Raw genomic sequence first — 14,462 nt, 5'->3', positions numbered from 1 at the left:
GTGGTGAGAATGGGCAGCAATACTTCATCCCCGCTGATCCTGGTGCTCTTCAGGGCTGTGTCCTCAGCCCACTCCTGTATTCCCTGTATACACACAATTGTACAGCCACACACTGCTCCAACGTCAAATTCGCTGATGATACAACGGTGATAAGGCTGATCACCGACAACGATGAGACGGCCTACAGAGAAGAGGTGAGCACCCTGACTAAATGGTGTCAGAAGAACCACCTCTCACTAAACATTGACAAGACCAAGGAGCTGGTGGTAGATTTCAGGAGACAGAGCAGAGAACACAGACCCATCACCATCGACAAGACACCTGTGGAGCGTGTGAGCAGCTTTAAGTTCCTGGGTGTTAACATCAGTGAGGATCTCACCTGGTCAACCGTAAAGCTCTGACAAGGGTCGTGCGAACTGCCAACCACATTGTTGGAGGTGAGCTTCCCTCCCTCCAGGACATCTACAACAGGCGGTGTATAAGAAAAGCTCGGAGGATCACTAATGACTCCAGCCACCCATCCCACAGACTGCTCTCTCTGCTCCCCTCAGGAAGACGTCTCCGCAGCATCCGATCCCGCACTAGTCGACTGAGGGATAGCTTTTTCGATCAGGCCATCAGACTAATTAACAGCCATAACTAACACAGCATACAGCATACTTCCACAATATTCAACAGTTCAACACTGGACTATACACACACACGCACACTGCATTCGTACTGCATCAATACACACGGGACTATACACACACACTGCATTTAATTTAAAATAACAATCTGACAATAAGCTATCGGTACCACAGGACATTTCTGTATCTGTACAGTCTGTTGCACCTTAACATGTTACATATATATTACATGTATATAATACTTTTATATATTATTTATATTTATACTTATACATACATACATGTATGGGTATATATATGTTTAGTAGTACACTGTGTGTACTGACTATGTATGAGCACATTGCATCCTTTCCACATTTTCTTACTATTGTATGTAAATGGTTCTGCAATTTCTGGAGCTCGCTCCCAAGAATTTTACTCAACACGGCACATGTGCCGTGGTGATGTGACAATAAAGGTGACTTGACTTGACTTGTTCTTATTATTATCATCATTATTCCTCTTCTGTCAATGGCAGCCCATAGAACCATACGTAGGAAAGTTATGTAATTTGGCACACATGTAGAGGCCAGTCTTATAAGTAACGATAGCAACTTTGGTGTGTCTAGCTCAAACCCTCTAGCTCCACCAGTCCAAACAATTTGGGGGCAGGTTGGCACACAATATGTCTTGGGTGCAAATATCAGAATCAGAATCAGAATCAGTGATTCATGGTGTTTTTAAAAAGGCCTATGATTGTGGCGTCCTAAGCTTTGCCTGCTCAGAAGTAAACTCAGAAATCCTACACAGGCTTGTAATCTTCATGCACATATATTTTTGTCTGGATGAAGACTACAAACGATATTCCTTCACTTACAAGCGTACGTTTATAGTTTATTTACTTTAAAGCTCTGACGAGATATTTACGCGACTCGCTCCTTCCAGGACCCCAACGTAAGCGCGAACTGATATGGAAGCCAAGAAACATGAGCGATTTAGTTCCCGTTCAAGGGAAAGAATTAAGAGTAGAGAAGTCAGATCTCGATCTCCGGAGGATACAGAAAGGAATCGACATGTAGAAGGTGCACGAAGACGAACTCGGTCAGAGAGCAGCGGGTCGAGAAGCAGTGATGATTCTAGAGAGAGACGACAAAAACAAACCGCCTGCTCAAATGATTCAGACAGCGACACACGGGCAAGGAGACACCGCTCGTGTGGAGCTGCTAGAGACAGAAACAAGTATGTGATCACACTGAACATATTAATAAAACCAATGTATTGAGATATTACGATCTTCCACTGATTGTAACTAGCTCCTGGTTCTTGGGGCTTGCTAGCTTTCCTCGTGTTTGACTGACTGATCATTGTAAACAATGCGTTTTTGTTGCGTAGTAAAACCCCAAAAGATACATCCGAGTTGTTCCAACAAACTTTTTCCTAGAGAAAGAGCAAACCAAAATTGTTTCGTTACTCGATTGACATAAAAGCGTCACCCTCATAATTTCCCTCTAATTTTAAATCTAGATATTCGCATGTTCTCTATGTATAAGTAAGAAAGTTCACCATGAAAAGTCTTGCATGTTGGCAAGTGAAAACAATATGTGTGGGTGGTGTTAGTAGTGACCCGTAGCTTTATTGTCTAGTCAAGTAGATTTTATTGACATTTCAGACATATATAGCTGTTGCAGTACACAGTGAAATGAGACAATGTTTAACCAGGATCATGGTGCTACATAGAACAAAGACCGAGCTAAGGGCTTAAGCAAGTTAGTCATGGATACATAAAGTGCATCTGTGCAACCTGGTGTAAACAGTGCAGGACCAAAGACAGTGCAAACAAAAATACTAGACAATAAACAAAAGCAGCACTGACCAGTGTAAATATATTGCATGTGCAGAAATACTGGAATTGTATTGTATTGGGCAAAACAGCAATCGACTGAAATGTGAAAGACAGCATGTGCAAAGAGCTAAAACAGTGTGCAAAACAGTTTGATATGGTGGTGGTGTAGACATGGATGTATACTGGAAGAGTGTGTATTTGGTGTAAGTCAGTGCAGTTGTTATTGTTTACTTCCTGCAGTGAAATGAGAGACTTTCGTTCAGAAATGTTTTTATATCGGTCACACCTGTATTACATAAAATTAGTTTCAAAGAGATTTAAGCACAGCTTTGCATGTACAGTTCTCATGTCTTCACCAATGAATTGTTTTATGTCTGACATTTAGTGAAAATAGTACCAACAGAATCACCTTTGTCTGTGCACTTAGCTCACCGCTTGATGACCGTGATAGAGAGAAACACAATAAGAAGAGTCAAAGGAAGGAGAAACGAGAGCACAGGCAGAGCAGGAGTTCATCTCGTTCTAGCACACGCTCCAGTGCGGAGAGACGGCATGTGAGAGACAGAGACAGCAGGGACAGAGACAGGGGGAGACAGAGGAGTGCTGAGCACAGGAGCAAGAGCTCCAGCCGAGAGAGACGGCGGGAGCGAGATGAAGACAGAAGGAGGAGCAGAGGGAGGGAAAGGAAGAGCGAGGACAGGGACCGGAACAGGAAGAGGAACGATCGCGATGACACCAAGGACAGACGGCAGAGGAGGAGGTCATCCTCAGGCTCGTCAGTGTCCTCCGCATCTTCTGCTTCTGAGCAGGGTGACAATAAAGAAGGAAAAGTTGCTTTGTCAGCCAAAGAAGAGCGGAAGAAGCAGAAGGAGATGATGAAGGCTTTGGAGACTCCAGAAGAGAAGAGAGCTCGTCGACTAGCTAAGAAAGAAGCCAAGGAGAGGAAGAAGCGTGAGAAAATGGGCTGGAGTGAAGAGTACATGGGATACACTAATGCAGACAACCCGTTTGGAGACAACAACCTGCTGGGCACCTTCAAATGGCAGAAGGTAGGAAAATGTCTTATGTCAGGTAATGAAGGATATTACATTGTTAAGATTAATGGCATTAAAACATTAAGTAAATGATACAAGATGAGGCATGTTGTTAATGGAAATAGTAAATGACACAGTGATAAAGGCATCTCATCACACTGTGTGTTTATTGTCCAACAACAGCACAGTGTATTGTGATTAAATGATTAACTATTAGAATAGCAGAGGAGAGTACAGTTTCTGTACTGTTTGTTCATTTTGCAGTTAATTGTGTTGCCATTATGTTCATATTTATTTATGTATATCAGCAAACCTCTGTGCATTTTTCTTACCCCATGAAAACAAAAAATATCTTGATAGTCAGTAAGCTAATTAACTGGCTAATGTGTCATGGTGTCAAAATTAATGAACCTGGTATCGTCCATGTTCTTTCCAACAACAAAACATGAGAACACAACATACTCGTAATTACCACTTTAGAAGTGAGAAGCAGATGCGAGCAGCAATAATCACCATTACAGGACTTTGGATGTAATTATTACTTTTTATCCTTTTCTAGTAACATTTATTGTTGTAGAACATCTGTGACATTTAGACTCCTTCAAAAAAAATTAACAAATGAAAAAATAACTTCTTATGAATAGAAAAATACTGTTTCATAATAATGGGCCACATTGTCTTTGCCAGTCTGGTGTACATGGTTACTATAGAAACAATAAGGTATTAGATCATTACAGCTGGCACTAGTGTAATGACGGAGCTGTTCTTATAGAAAATTAATTAACAGCATTTGACCAATCAGAATCAAGCATTCTGTCAAAAGCAAATAGAACCTGTGAAATAAACCTGTTTCCATTTTAAACCTGTCCATGATGTGTTTCCTCTGTAGGCTCTTGAGTTGAAGGGAATTGGGCACTTGGGTGAAAAAGAGCTGAAGGAGAGGAACAAGCTTATCCAGGAGGAGAATCGCAGGGAGCTGCAGAAGGTAAATGCCAGAAAGGTCATTGTGTTTGTAAGCATTTAAAAAAAAAAGACTGAATATATTTAAGAGGCAGGGACGGGAACATGTTTTAGGTGAAGCAGTTACGTCTGGAGCGAGAACGGGAGAAGTCCATGCGGGAGCAGGAGTTGGAGATGCTGCAGAGAGAGAAGGAAGCAGAGCATTTTAAAACCTGGGCAGAGCAAGAGGACAACTTTCATCTGCATCAGGCCAAGCTCAGGTATAACACACATGCACACACACTATATATATATATATCAGTGTCTATATAATCAGAGAACACCCCTCAAATTTTGTAAATATTTTATTAGATCTTTTCATGTGACAACACTGAAGAATTGACACTGCTACAATGTAAAGTAGTGAGTGTACAGCTTGTATAAAAGTGTAAATGTGCTGTCCCCTCAAAATAACTCAACACACCCTAAGGGCACTGGGGAGCTACAGTTCATTGAGGGAACCAAGAATGCCAACATGTACTGTAACATACTGAAGCACGATCCCCTCCCTTCAGAGACTGTGCCGCAGAACAGTATTCGACCATGATAACGACCCCAAACACACCTCCAAGACAACTACTGCCTTGCTAAAGAAGCTGAGGGTAAAGGCAATGGACTGGCCAAGCAGGTCTCCAGACCTGAACCCTATTGAGCATCTGTGGGTGGAGGAGCGCAAGGTCTCTAACATCCACCAGCTCTGTGATGATGTCATGGAAGAGAGGATGAGGACTCCAGTGGCAACCTGTGACGCTCTGGTGAACTCCATGCGCAAGAGGGTTAAGGCAGTGCTTTGAAAAATAATGATGGCCACAAAAGAATTGATACATTGGGCCCAAATTGGACATTTTCACTTTGGGGTGTACTCACTTTTGTGGCCAGTGGTTTAGACATTAATGGCTGTGAGATACTGTATACAGTATATTCATTATAGCTGAAGTTCTTTTTCTAGCAAAACACAGCCACAACACAATGCTATCTCCATTATCTCCATCCAACATATGGACCATTATGGACAAACATGTGGCATCTTACCAGAGACATTAGACCAGCAAAAGGAGAAATATTAATAATGAACCAATTATAAACATATGGAGTAACTTCCGGAGCTCGTTCTATCTGCCAATTCCCGATTCACTGTTATGAAAGCTGCTTTAAAATTGTCAAAACATGTCTGTGAATTAAATTTGTTTATAATTTGTTGCTTTACACGTGCAGGTCTAAGATCCGTATCCGAGATGGCCGAGCCAAGCCCATTGACCTGCTGGCCAAATACATCAGCGCTGAAGATGATGACCTTTCTGTAGAAATGCATGAACCGTACACCTTCCTGAATGGACTCACGGTCACGGACATGGACGACCTGCTGGAGGACATCAAGGTGTGTGCACTTCAGTTAGACAACCCTGAATGCCTTTCCTATCCTCCTCCTTTTTTTAATCAATAGCCTGCTTTGTATTGTTATGATGATGATGATGATGATGATTATTGTTATGTCTTAAAACTGAACATTCAGCCCAAACCTGTGGTCTAGGATGTGAAACTTTGAGGGATGATACGAGTTCTCGTACACAAACTGTAACACAACAATGATCAAAAATTTGTTTAGATGCTTGGTTATAGCACTCAACTGAAACAAAATGTAATCTACTTTTGAAATCTAGTCATAGTCCTAGATCAGAAGAAATCAAGAGCAGAAGATTCTCTGGTGTTCCAGTATCAATAAAGGTGGGGTGTACGTTGTTTGAAAGCCAATGTTGACAATTGAAATCACCAAAACAAACACGCCCCTAACCCAAATGGGTCCCACCTCTGTTTTGATAGCTAGATTGATGTTATTTTTTAGTATTCACTTTTCGGGTTTTGCACTTTGCAGACGGTCCCTTGGAATCTGTCGCTCAGTCGTCCGCACATAGAGACTTGTGTATTTTGTTGGGTTGTAGCTGCCTCTCTACATAAAAAAGATGTGTTATTTGTGTAGTAACGGTGTTTAGCTCAGGAGTTATTGACTTGGGAATCTTGAATCTGTGAATATGTGGCCAACTTTACTTAAGTCCCTCAGCATCCCATCGCAGGCCTTCTCACTCCTTCAGTTCTCTCCAGTGCTGGAAAGCTGATCCTATATTTACACGGGTCCTACTTCTTGCCCTATTGTAAGCCGTTCTTTGCTTTGTTTATTTGTTTTTATATGCCATGTCAATGGTTTGCTTTCTGCTAATGTCACACATGCACACTGAACATTCTCTCTGCCCATATTGACAAGACCCGCCCCTTTCTGCTCATTGGCTACACGTTTGTTTTGTTTGTTTTGTTTGCTGGTCAAACTTAGTTTTCTAAGCACAATTTCTCAAACAACGTACACCCCACCTTTAAGTGATTAAACCCTGATGCTGGCTGCTTGTTGCTATATTTGTGAAGTATTTATCATGGCATATCGTGTAAGTTCATAGGATGGAATGTAGGTGATGTTATTAAACAGCTTTTATTTATTCTGTGTAAATGGTAGGTTTATATGGAGTTGGAACAGGGGAAAAATGTGGATTTTTGGAGAGACATGACCACTATCACAGAGGATGAGATCAGTAAACTGCGCAAACTAGAAGCTTCAGGGAAAGGCCCAGGTAAAACACAACTGGATCACATTTTATACAATTTCTCAAATTCCAATATGCTACAGTAACATAATTATACATGTTAAAAACCAACCACTTACAAATGAGTTTATAATTTAAGTAAGATAAGTAACTTCCCTGTAAAGAATTTTAATATTTAATTATTAAAATAATAAAATAATAATGCAATAATTATAAATTTAAAAAAATTCTAATACTATTAATTAAATAATAAATATAATATATTAATACCATTATTTTTAATAGATATTATTTGGTTTTCTCTTTTAAACCTATACCTTTTTAACCTCTTTTGCATTGACAAAAATACACAGATGTTTTTATTCACTGTGTAACATACACGATGTACCTAAAACTGACATTTTTGACACAGCTAGAATATGAAAAATTAACATAAGTAATATTAAATTGTGCTGAATGAAATGGTAATGTAAAAAAAAAAAGAAAGAAAATTAGGGGGGGGTGTCAGCAACATAAACTTAAAAAAAAATGTAAGTTTGTTGTCTGGAAAGTGGGAGTAGGTAAATACTGGGAATTAGCCAAAAAGTTCAGTCCTTGTAAATTTTAGTGGGAACGAATAAAAACTTTGAATATTTTGCCTGAAATAGTTATTCTTTTTGTTTCTAGATGTTTTAGTTAATTTTTTAAATGAATTTAAGGAATGCTTTTCTGGTTTTGCCAACATAAAAAGACAAAACATTATTACACACATCATTATACAGCATGATAAAGTTAATAATCCACCACATTTGGTTTTCAGTTCAGAGTGTCTGAATTTTGGTTTATTTCTTTAACTCAATAGTTTTAATTACTGTTGCTATCAAAGTTAAATTAATGCAGTATGAAGCATCATACAAACGACATTTCTCTCTTGCAGTGTGATACAACTGTTTCTGTTCATCCACAGGTGACCGGCGTGAAGGTATCAACACCTCTGTGAGTAAAGATGTGCAGTCTGTGTTTAAAGGTAAAACATACAGCCAGCTGCAGGCACTGAACATGAACATAGAGAGTAAGATCCAGGCCGGAGGCTCAAACCTGGACATCGGCTACTGGGAGAGTCTTATGCAGCAGGTGCGAGTCTACATGGCACGGGCAAGGTACGGCTCTTCTACTATATTTATGAATATATATACAGTATTTTCCGCACCATAAGGCGCACCGGATTATAAGGCGCAGTCTCAATCACAGGCTCTATTTCTGTACTTAACCCATACATAAGGCGCACCGTATTATAAGGTGCATGCTAAAACATACGGTCTACAAAAAAGGTAACAGAAGCAAAACAGTGAGTTTAGTTTAACTTTATTCTACTATTTAACACACACACATTATTTTTTAATCAATCTTCTCCCATAAATCCATCAAAGTCCTGATCTACTGAATTTCTTAACTTGGCGCAGTACATTTTCTTGCTTCCTCCACTTCCGAACCATAGATTCATTGATGTTGAATTCTTTCGCAGCTGCTCTGTTCCCATTTACAACCATGTAACTGATAGCCTGTAGCTTGAATTGTGCCTCGTAAGCATCTGATTTTTATTGGTGGATGGCAAACCAACTTATGGTGCATTTACCGCCACCTACTTGAATGGAGTGTGGAGCGCATATTGGTTAGGAAGAAACAAATGTTGTTTTGCAACATACCAGTAGTATACCTACCGCAGGCGTGGCAAAGGTAAGCGTACGTACTGTATGTATTACGTAATGTCTTGGTTACGTAATGATTGGTTTATCACTGCCAGCGTACGTAGTGTATGTATCCCTGTATCAGCGGGAAATGTTCGGACAGTCAGTCAAGCGGAGCGCTTACCAAAGTCACACAACAACATTTTTACAGATTTTTGGAACTCGGTGCACACATAAGGCGCACCAGATTATAAGGTGCACGGCCGATTTTTGAGAAAGTTTAAGGCTTTTAGGTGTGCCTTATAGTGCGGAAAATACTGTACTCTTTTTTTTTTTTTTTGTGATTATTTTTTTAACACTGCATATTCTCTTCACTTCTGTGCTGTGCAGACTGAGAGAGAGGCATCAGGATGTCCTGAGACAGAAACTCTATAAGCTGAAGCAGGAGCAGGGGGTAGAAAGTGAACCACTCTTCCCCATTATCAAGGAGGAACCTGACGCTGAGAATCCAGTGTGAGTTACAGTCTCTCTCCTGCTCTGTTAGGACTCCTGATAATAATCACTGGGTCTATTGAAGTTTCATAACTTTTCAGTTCTGTAACATTATATAAAAAATCTCAGTTAAATATTGTTACAGTAATATTATTTATTTAATACAGTGGTTTCTTTGCCTAATATATATTTTATTTATTTTACTGAGTATTATTTTCTGTGAGTATTCGGCAATAATGTTTTATTTGAATTATGCTTTAGCTATTTACATATTTGTGTAGGTATATAATGTGTAGGTTTGTTTTTTCTATTTTATTTTGTATTTAGTATGCACATATACAGTATAATTCCTTTAATTCATTAAAAGAATACTTTATATTATGTATTTGGTCATTTTTTTATTTTAATGATTAATGATTTTTTTTTTTAAGTTTAAAAAAATCTATCCTAAAGGTAGATATACTTGATTTTATCATTTTTCTTTTTTATGACCTTTTCTTAATGTTTTATTTATAGTACAAATGCGGAGAATCCTTCTAGATCGTCTTCCTCACAGGCAGAGGAAAGTAAAGACAAAGAGGAAGAGAGTGGAGATGAGAGGCCAGGGCCGAGCTCTAGAGCCTCTGCAGAGAAGGAGGGAGGTGAGGGAGGAGGAGACGCAGAAGAGGGTGAGGATGGAGAGAAAAGCGGAGCAGTGGAGTCCGTGCTGACGGAGGAGGATCTGATACAGCAGAGCCAGGCCGAGTACGACTCAGGTCGTTACAGTCCTGTGCTCCTGCAGCCCTCCGAGCTCCCACTCGACACACATGTCGTTGATGCAGAAGAAGACCTCCAGCGCCTCCAGCTCGCTCGCAGACAGCTGCAGGTCACAGGTGTGTTCATGCTAGCTCTGCTTTGGGAAATGAAAGATAGTATGGAAATATGAAGTGGTCAGCTGTTTGTCATATCACATTCTCTGTTATCACCTCATTGCAGAATTTGTGTCATTGTTTTCAAAGTCTTTCTGAACTTCACAAACATTTAAATTCATGGCATTTGGCAGAAGTCTTTATCCTGAGCAACTTACAGAAGTGCTTTCAAGTCTATCAATAAATACATCCTGATACTAGTTCAGTAGGTCACGTACTATGAATACCATCATCTAAACACTGTTGGAGAAGTAATAGAGCAAAAGAAAACACACACACACACAAACACAACAATTCTAGTTGCAAGAATCTACATCCAACTGACTCAAGTAGATAGTTTAGACACTAGAATCCTAGATAACAAGCGGTGAATAAATTCAAGATAGAACAACTTGATTTAAATGACATCATTAAGCTATAATTGTGTTCAGACTGATTACAGTTTAAGCTTAAAATGTAGAAAATGTACAAATAAATTAAAAAGTTGCAGCATTCATTACACCTGCACACAGTATTTATTCATACATTTTATAATATTTATTCCTGACAATTTATACTCACTTCCATCTTTAAAATGGATGTTAAGTAGCAGTAATGATCTGATTTAACTCCATAATATAAAATTGTGATTATTTTGCTTTGTTTTCAGGCGACGCCAACGAGAGCGCAGAGGATGCGTTTGTGCGACGTGCAAAAGAGGGCATGGGGGGTGACGAGGCCCAGTTCAGCGTCGAGATGCCCCTGACTGGGAAAATGTACATGTGGGCTGACAAATACCGGCCACGCAAGCCTCGCTTCTTTAACCGTGTGCACACAGGCTTTGAGTGGAACAAGTACAACCAGACGCACTACGATTTTGACAACCCACCCCCCAAAATCGTCCAGGGTTACAAGTTCAACATCTTCTACCCGGACCTGATCGACAAACGTTCCACGCCTCAGTACTTCCTTGAGCCGAGTCCGGACAACAAGGACTTTGGCATCCTGCGTTTTCACGCCGGGCCGCCATACGAGGACATCGCGTTTAAGATAGTCAACCGTGAATGGGAATACTCGCATCGACACGGCTTCCGCTGCCAGTTTGCCAATGGCATCTTTCAGCTGTGGTTTCATTTCAAGCGCTATCGCTACAGGAGATGAGAAGCTGATACTCATGACATCTGTACAAACAAGTTGTTAACATTTTCCCCAGACGTGATAAACAATAAAATGAAAATAGCAATATCTGCAAAATAAACTGTTGTATTTTTTCTAGAGTTTATCAAATTGGTGTCTGTAACACGAAATGACAGGTGCAAAAAGCTCTCAAAGACTTCATTTTAATTTCATAAGCAATTCAACCAAAGCTTGCTTAAAATCATCTGTAAAAGCAACGCTAAATGTACATTCTCATTTCACTGACACTTTTAGCTAATGCAACTTACATGTGATACAGTACAGAGTGGGTTAAGGGCTATCTGTAAGGTCCAACAGTGGCAACGTGGTGATGCGGGGATTTGAACACACAACCTTCTGGTTAGTAGCCAACACATGCTTTATAAAATAAATTTGTGTAGTAAACCCTAGTAATGAGTTTGTGGTTTTTTTCAATTCAAGTTTATTTGTATTGTGCTTTTTACAATTGACATTGTCTGAAAGCAGCTTTATAGAACGTAAACATAGAACAAAAGGTTAATATAAATAATAATATAAAGATTAATAGAATACAATATTCAAGATTAATATTAGATATATTTAAATGTGCATGTATTTATCCCCAATGAGCAAGTCTGAGGTGACTCAGGCAGCAGTGGCAAGGAAAAACTCCCTTAGATGGTAAAGGAAGAAACCTTGAGAGGAACCAGGCTCAAAGGGGACACTGGAGGGTGTGATTATAAATATACAGTCTGACAAATGTATTGATGCAAAAGATCACATGGAGTTTGCATCGCTTTAGTATCGCAGAGTTCAACTGGACCTGGTAGATCGCTGCAGTAGATGCCTCGGGATTCTCACAGTCAGCCTCATCTCAGTGGAGGTTCAAAATCTTAATCGCACGGAAGATGATCGGAGCTGGTACAACTTCTGGATGCCTTGTGATGGGTAGAAAGAGAGAAGCAGTGGAGAGAGATTAACATACCTGCTGTTCATAATATTTGCAAATCTGATGTAATAGTGCACAATATTATGGGATGTATTATGTGTACGCCTGACTAAAGATATGAGTTTTTAATCTACATTTAAACTGGGAAAGTGTGTCTGAGCCCCGAACACTATCAGGAAGTTTTTTCCAAAGTTTGGGAGCTAAATACGAAAACACTCTACCTCCTTTAGTAGACTTAGATATTCCGCGAACTTCCAGGAGTCCTGATTTTTTTTTATCAGAGTGCAAAGGATTGTAACGTGTTAGAAGACTAGTTAGATACATAAACCATTAAGAGCCTTGTACGTAAGTAGCAGCAGTTTGTAATCAATTCTAAACTTAACAGGTAGCCAGTGTAGAGATGATAAAATTGGGGTTATACGATCATGCTTTCTTGTCCTAGTGAGAACTCTGGCAACTGCATTTTGCACTAACTGTAGTCTATTAAAGATGCAGTACAACCATCTAGTAATGCATTACAATTGTCTAGAGGTCATAAATGCAAATGCTATTAGTAACAGAACATCCCTCTAAATGAAAGTGAGAGTTTCTGTGTACTGTTTTTTTAACCGATAAGTAGTATTTCTGTCTTATCTGAGTTTAACAACAGAAAATGCACTGATTTAATTTTGACAATTTAGCTATTTCTTCTGGTTTCGATGAGATATATAACTGTGTCATCAGCATAACAGTGGAAACTAATCCCATGTCTTCTAATGTTGTTCCCCAATGTACTGGAGGATTCACCATTTAATTCTACAAAATGGTATCAATCAGACAGGTAGGATCTAAACCAACTTAATGCCTGTCCATGAATACCTCTAATTTTGTTAGCGATCTAGGAGCATGTTGAGATCTATAGTGTCGAATGCAGCACTAAGGTCAAGTAGAACTAATAGGGACATACAGTCTTGGTCCGAAGCTAGGAACAAGTAATTTGTAACTTTCACAAGTGCTTTTTCTGTGCTATGATGGGGCCTGAAACCTAACTGAAACTCTTCAAAGATATTGTTCTCCTGTATGAAGGAGCTCAGTTGAACATACACAACCTTTTCTAGTATTTTAGACATAAACGGAAGATGTGAAATAGGTCTGTAATTTGATAGTTCATTAGGATCTAAATCTGTTAGGATCTGTTTCTTAATGAGTGGCCTAATAACTGCCAACTTGAAAGATTTAGGGATGTAACCTAAATATAGCGAGGAGTTAATAATATTAAGAAGAGGCTCACCAGCATTATGTAACACTACTTTCAGTATTTTAGTTGGAATGGGGTCTAGTGAACAAGTTGATTATTTAGCTGTAGTAATAAGTTTATCTAAGTCTTCTTGTGCTGTACTTGTAAAGCGCTGTAGTTGTGAGTGTAGAGCTTTAGGTGAGACTGGGACACAAGGTGCTCTCATATGTTGAAAATCAACTATTTTTTCCTGATGCTTTCAATTTTATCAGTGAAAAATCTGTTGTTGTTTTTTTTTTTTGTTAATCTAGCCACTGTGCTAAATAAAAACCTGGGATTGTTCTGGTTATTTTCTATGAGTTTGCACAGCCCCAGCAGCTTTTAGAGCCTGTCTATACAGTACTGTCCTTATACGCAATTCTAAAAACCTCTAATTTAGTTTTTCTCCACTTTCGCTCGAGGTTACGGGTCTCTCTCTTGAAGGTACGAGTATGACTATTAAACCACAGTGCAGGTGTTTTGTCTCTAACTTTCTTTAATCTGATTGGGGCAACAGTGTCTAATGTGCTAGTGAAGATAGCACCTATGCTGTTAGTCATTACATCTAGATCGTTTGTGTTTAAGGTAACAGTAAGAAGTCCAGACAGATCAGGCAGGTTATTTGTCTTTATTGGTCGGAATAATAGTTCTACCGAGTCGATAATGTGGAGACACAGTTAGTCTGTTCTACAGGTAGTGTGTACAGTATGAGGTAATGGTCTGTGATGCCATCACTTTGAGGTATGATATCTATATCAGTGACATCTATTCTGTGTGATATTATTAAATCTAGTGTATGATTTATACGATGAGTTGCTCTAGTGATGATTTGTTTAAGCCCAAATGAGTTTAGTAGCTAAAGCATCGTTTTTATTGTCAACGTGAATGTTAAAGTCTCCTACAATTAATGCTTTATCAAAATTAACCAATAGGTCTGAATAAATATCTGCAAATTCTCTGAGAAAATCAGTGTAGGGCTCTA

The 14,462-nt window shown here is 39.3% G+C and overlaps 1 protein-coding gene across 1 annotated transcript; it reads left to right on the top strand.

Annotated features, from left to right (window-relative positions):
* The first annotated feature begins 1,359 nt into the window (after positions 1-1,359).
* cactin lies at positions 1,360-11,707 on the top strand. Its single transcript, XM_027150824.2, has 10 exons — positions 1,360-1,847; positions 2,879-3,500; positions 4,375-4,470; positions 4,560-4,705; positions 5,700-5,862; positions 6,988-7,102; positions 8,022-8,214; positions 9,133-9,255; positions 9,751-10,106; positions 10,792-11,707. The coding sequence occupies exons 1-10, from the start codon at positions 1,579-1,581 to the stop codon at positions 11,280-11,282; spliced, it is 2,574 nt and encodes an 857-aa protein (XP_027006625.2). The 5' UTR covers positions 1,360-1,578; the 3' UTR covers positions 11,283-11,707.
* The last annotated feature ends 2,755 nt before the right edge of the window (positions 11,708-14,462 follow it).

Source organism: Tachysurus fulvidraco, chromosome 22, assembly GCF_022655615.1.
Source record: "Tachysurus fulvidraco isolate hzauxx_2018 chromosome 22, HZAU_PFXX_2.0, whole genome shotgun sequence".
NCBI lineage: Eukaryota > Metazoa > Chordata > Actinopteri > Siluriformes > Bagridae > Tachysurus > Tachysurus fulvidraco.
The sequence above is the reverse complement of the archived record's forward strand: the minus strand, read 5'-3'. Positions and strand labels throughout refer to the sequence as shown.

Bases quoted from the DNA above. Each gene is read 5' to 3' on its own strand.
- cactin (XM_027150824.2), top strand. From the start codon at position 1,579: ATGGAAGCCAAGAAACATGAGCGATTTAGTTCCCGTTCAAGGGAAAGA. The intron at 8,215-9,132 runs GTACGGCTCTTC...TGTGCTGTGCAG, and splicing joins GTCTACATGGCACGGGCAAG to ACTGAGAGAGAGGCATCAGG. The intron at 10,107-10,791 runs GTGTGTTCATGC...CTTTGTTTTCAG, and splicing joins CAGACAGCTGCAGGTCACAG to GCGACGCCAACGAGAGCGCA.